The sequence below is a fragment of the Mus pahari genome, chromosome 13, assembly GCF_900095145.1.
Source record: "Mus pahari chromosome 13, PAHARI_EIJ_v1.1, whole genome shotgun sequence".
Classification (NCBI taxonomy): Eukaryota; Metazoa; Chordata; class Mammalia; order Rodentia; family Muridae; genus Mus; species Mus pahari.
The window spans coordinates 24397145-24401904 of NC_034602.1; the positions used below are offsets into that span (position 1 = coordinate 24397145).

At 47.3% G+C, this 4760-nt stretch overlaps 1 protein-coding gene across 2 annotated transcripts in view; it reads right to left on the reverse strand.

The window, feature by feature from the left end:
* Nucleotides 1-4760, reverse strand: part of Thoc5 (THO complex 5) — a 33686-nt gene that overhangs the window by 11051 nt on the left and 17875 nt on the right. For both annotated transcript variants that reach the window (XM_021210405.2, XM_029545293.1), the window contains 4 exons: nt 3914-3954; nt 3590-3689; nt 2936-3044; nt 711-812 (listed from right to left, as the gene is read on the reverse strand). In XM_021210405.2, coding sequence (XP_021066064.1) covers nt 711-812; nt 2936-3044; nt 3590-3689; nt 3914-3954 — 352 coding nt within the window. The remainder of the gene's footprint in view (nt 1-710; nt 813-2935; nt 3045-3589; nt 3690-3913; nt 3955-4760) is intronic.

A 4760-nucleotide genomic window follows, 5' to 3' on the forward strand; every position in this document is an offset into this window, starting at 1 on the left:
GTGTGTGTGTGGGGGGGAGTTGTGTGTATGTGGGATTTGTGGGGGGGGGGAGTTGTGTATAGGAGAATATGGCCATGAGCTCTGTAAGGTCATCTGCACATCTTACGCACTTTGTTCAATGACAGAGAATCTACATCTAAATCCCTATATTCAGCATTATCCTCTGCATTTTTAAGCACGTGGAGCAAAAATTCAACCCTCTTTTTTGGCCACTGACCCTGTGTCCCACTGTTTGGCCTGGGCATACCGACCGACTCCAGGTTACACAGCCAATGGCACTCATGGCTTATTTAAAGTGACATCTTTCAGACACTTTCCAGATATGTATACCCTTGATAGTTTGGGCAGTTTCACAGGTCTTTGTAAAGGGAACATGAAGATTTAAACATCTTGATTTGCATGATTGTGTAAGGTTTCTGGGTCAAGAGAATAGTGACCCATCTTCACCTCAGGCTGCTTCCATACATATTATTATTGATACTGGTTTGTTTTGATTTTGTTTTTGTGGTACTAGGGATCTACCCCACCATCGTACCACAAAGTCCCCTCCCTAACACTAGTGTCCCTACACTTCCCAAGCTTTCATCTTCCCATGACATCTCTTTGCCTTCAATGCAAGAAGATGCCCCCTCCAGCCCCAAGGCCCCCAGCTTGGCCTGAACTTCCAGATCCAGCCACAGAGTGAGGAAAAGTCGACCCTGTGTACTCACCCAACTTTATCAAACTGATACTGATTGGCTGGGTTGGGAGTTTTTTTTCCATGATCTCCCGGATACAAGCAGCTCAAGACCGAGTCAGGGGACAGTAAGTCTCTGCAGAAGAAAAGACCACAGTGAAAATGCCGGCCCACCTGGAGTTTCAGAGTGGGCCTGGGCATTGGAGAGTGGCAGAGTACCACTCAGCTCTCAGGATGTCAACCACCGGCTTCTTGTTGTTGTTGTTAGTGGTGGTGGTTTTTAGGGGGGCTGGTAGAGGGAGAATAAGGTTTCTCTGTGTAGCCATGGCTGTTCTGAAACTCAGTATGTAGACCAGGCTGGCCCCATACTCAGACATCTACCTGCCTTTGCCTCTGAGTGCTAGGATTAAAGGCATGGGCCACCACGCCTGGCTCTACCGCCATCTTTCACTGAATGCTTCTTGTGAGTCAAATCAGTTATGTGCTTCAAGCTACTGGACTCCTCCCAAGCCCTGTGAACAGAAAGGTCAATGTCCACCATCGAAATAAAAACCCAGGCAAAGCAGCACACACCTAGAATCCCCTAGGAGATGGGACTGAAGGATCCCTGGGCTTTCTGGCCAACCAGTCTAGCTGAATCTGCAGGCTCCAAGTTCAGTGAGATCTGTTTCAAAGGTAAGGTGGAGAGTGGCTGAGGAAGACCCTCATGCTGAGCCTTTTGTCTCCACACATGTGCATCTGCACATACACACACAGAGAGACACACAGACAAGTCATCTGGTGGCCAGACAGTACTTTGGAGTAGGAACACCACATGAAGTTATAAATAGAAATACTAGCCGGGCGTGGTGGCGCACGCCTTTAATCCCAGCACTCGGGAGGCAGAGGCAGGTGGATTTCTGAGTTCGAGGCCAGCCTGGTCTACAAGTGAGCTCCAGGACAGCCAAGGCTACACAGAGAAAAACCCTGTCTCGAAAAGCCAAAAATAAATAAATAAATAAATAAATAAATAAATAAATAAAAATAAATAGAAATACTGCCAGAAATAATTATCACAATAATTTTACATGAAAGATTAAGTTTTTATAAGTGATCTGACCATTGAGTACAGGTCCTTGGTGTATGCAATTTCTCTATATTGTACATATGGAAAGACAGTATACATCTGTAGGGTATGGTGTAGTAATTTGACAAACAAAATCGGTGAATAATGATCAGAGTACTAAGCATTTGTACCTCTCTAAACTTACTTATTCTTTTGTAGATAGGGTCTTACTATGTATTTTAGCCTGGTACTTTCTATACTGCCCAGTTAGAACTTGAGTTCAAGAATTCAAGAAGCAGGAGGATCACTATGAGTTGGAAGGTCTTCATAGCAGATTCTATGCCAGCCAAGACTACACAGTGACACCCAGAGAAAGAGACAGAGAGACAGAGTCCTAGAAGTGCTCAGAAGGAAACACCTGGCTAAGATGTGGAACTTAGAAGAAACAAGCTCTGGGCTCCCTCTGCTGGGAACAAGGTTAACTCCACTCAGCATGCCCCAGGAAGCCCAAAACTACCATGACTGCAGAAGCCTGAATACACTAAAGTCAGGACTGCTACCATCTGGCAGAATGGAAATAGCTAGGCAGAGCTCTGCTGCAGGAGGCACTACACCTGTGCCTTCCTGAGCCTCAGGACTCCCTCTCAGGCTGACAGCAGGACCAGGAATGCTAGGATAGGCAGCAATCCTCTAGGTGCAGGCTGGGGTACCCATGTCCTTTCTGTCTTCTGTTCTTCCAATCTGGACTGCACAATAAGACTACCAATGCCGGGGCTTCCTGGGGACACTGGCTGACTGTTTCTAGTCCTCCACTTACTACAAGTTAAGGACAACACTGGGGACTGAGCTGAGCTGGGAAAACAATATCTTGGCAGCTTGGGACAAAAACAAGAAAAGGGCTAAAATGTGTCAATCTGGTCATGTCTCATACCTCATTCATGCATTTACATGCATTACTGGCTGTAAAAAGCCTGCGACTCTGTTCTAAACAGCAAATGTAATATTATCACTGGTTTTATCTGCTGTGTAATAAGAAATCTCACAAATGCAAATTAGAGAACACTTCTAAATTTCAGTGACCATCAGGATTCCCAAACTCTGGGGACACAGTCACAGAAATCAGCATGGCAAAGAATCCTCTGATAGCCAGCAGGAGGAATAGCGAACAGGGCTCTCAGCACGCCCTCTCCCACCCCTTCCTTTCATCTCCATACCCTGCACTGATGGGGGTGATCAGCTCCACGGCGGTCGTCACTTTGGCTTTCACTGTCATGATGTTGAGGTTCATGAGATAGAAGAAAGTCAGATGAAGCACACTGCTGTCTGCAGGACCAGGAAAAGAAGAGCTCAGTTATGAATCAAGCACACCAGAGAGCAGGTGGGGTGCTGCAAAGAGGCAAGGGGATCTCTAAGTTCACAGCCACCTGCTGTATACAGCAAGTTCTAGAACAGCCAGGACTAATAAAGTCCCCATCTCAAAAGAATAATAAAAACAAAACACCACACCATGTGAGATGAAAAATGGCCAGAGCGACAGTTCAGAGGGTAAAGTCACATGCCACCTGATGGTCTCAGTTCAATTCCCGAGACATAAAGTAGAGAATTAGTCCCCAGTGTTCTCTGACTTCCATATGCCTGCTGCAGTGGTACACACACACGCACAAACACATTTTTTAAAGGAGGAAAACCTGAAATAGGACCTGAAATATTAGAGTCTCTAGCTTACTAGAGCTTTGTACCAACAACTGACAGGCTCTTAGGCACTATGGAGCTAAGTGAATACAGTCAGATGTCTCTAGCTTACAAGGACTTTGCACAAACAGCTGACCACGCTCTTAGGCACTATGGAGCTTCATGTACAGTCAGACCTTTACACTTCAGATCCAGCAGGACAGACAGTGGGTGCCTTTTCAGCATCTCCTTGCGCTTGTCATCCAACTGAACCCCGAGAGTGGGCCGACGCCGCTTCTGGACAAAAGGAAAACCCAAGCATGAGTCACGTGACTCTCCCCTTTCCATCCCCACCTCCCACAGTCTCAGCACAGCTGCCTGGGACCCTCCCTCAGCTGCCCTGCTGCCAGGCCCTTGTCCCAGCAGACACATATCCAGCCCTCCTCCTCTTGCTTTTACGAGTGTGGTGCTTGAAAACATCAGCATGGCTGCATTATTCCCACGACAGAAAGCGGCCTCACCGTGGTCTGCTCCTCTTCAGCGTCTGAGTCGCTCTCATCATCTGAAGCCACAGAGAAGGCAGTGAGAAGTGAGGTCATTGCAGAGGTGCCCTGATGAGGAACCTCAACCTCAGGGGCTGAGGGGCCACCCACATGGTCCTTTGTGTGAGTTAACAGCTACTTCTTACTTGGCATAGAAAACACCATGGAAAGAATGACTTACAAGTCCATCAGCCCTGGTTCTGTACGTGTGTGTGTGTGTGTGTGTGTGTGTGTGTGTGTGCATGGATTTGCCCATATGGGCATACAAGGCCAGATACTGTACTCTGGATGCACTCATCAGTCACCTCTCCACCTCATTTTTGTTTTTTGGAAATAGAGCCTACGTAGCCCTGACTGTCCTGGAACTCACTCTATGGACCAGGCTGGCCTCAAACGTAGAGATCTGCTTGCATCTTCGTCCTGAGCACCCAGCTGTTTGTTTATTTATCTTGAGGCAGTCTTTCACAGAGCTGGACATTCCAGCTAGAGGGGCTGGCCAGCAGCTCCTGAGATCTGCCTTTCTCCCCCAGCATTGAGGGTAACAGCACACACCATCATAGCCAGGTTTTTGTGTTTTGTTTTATTCTGTTTGTTGATGTGGGTGCTAGGGATCAAAACTCAGGTCTTCATGTTTGTGCAGCAAGACTTTACCTACGGAGCCACCTCCCCAGCTTCCAGTCCTGGTGTTCAAGGGTCTTTTAACTGCCATTTTTTTTGGAGCATAAAGCTCTTTGTTGGAGGTGGCTTTAAGAGCAGTGTATGGGGGGGCTGGAGAGATGGCTCAGCGGTTAAGAGCACCAACTGCTCTTCTGAAGGTCCTGAGTTC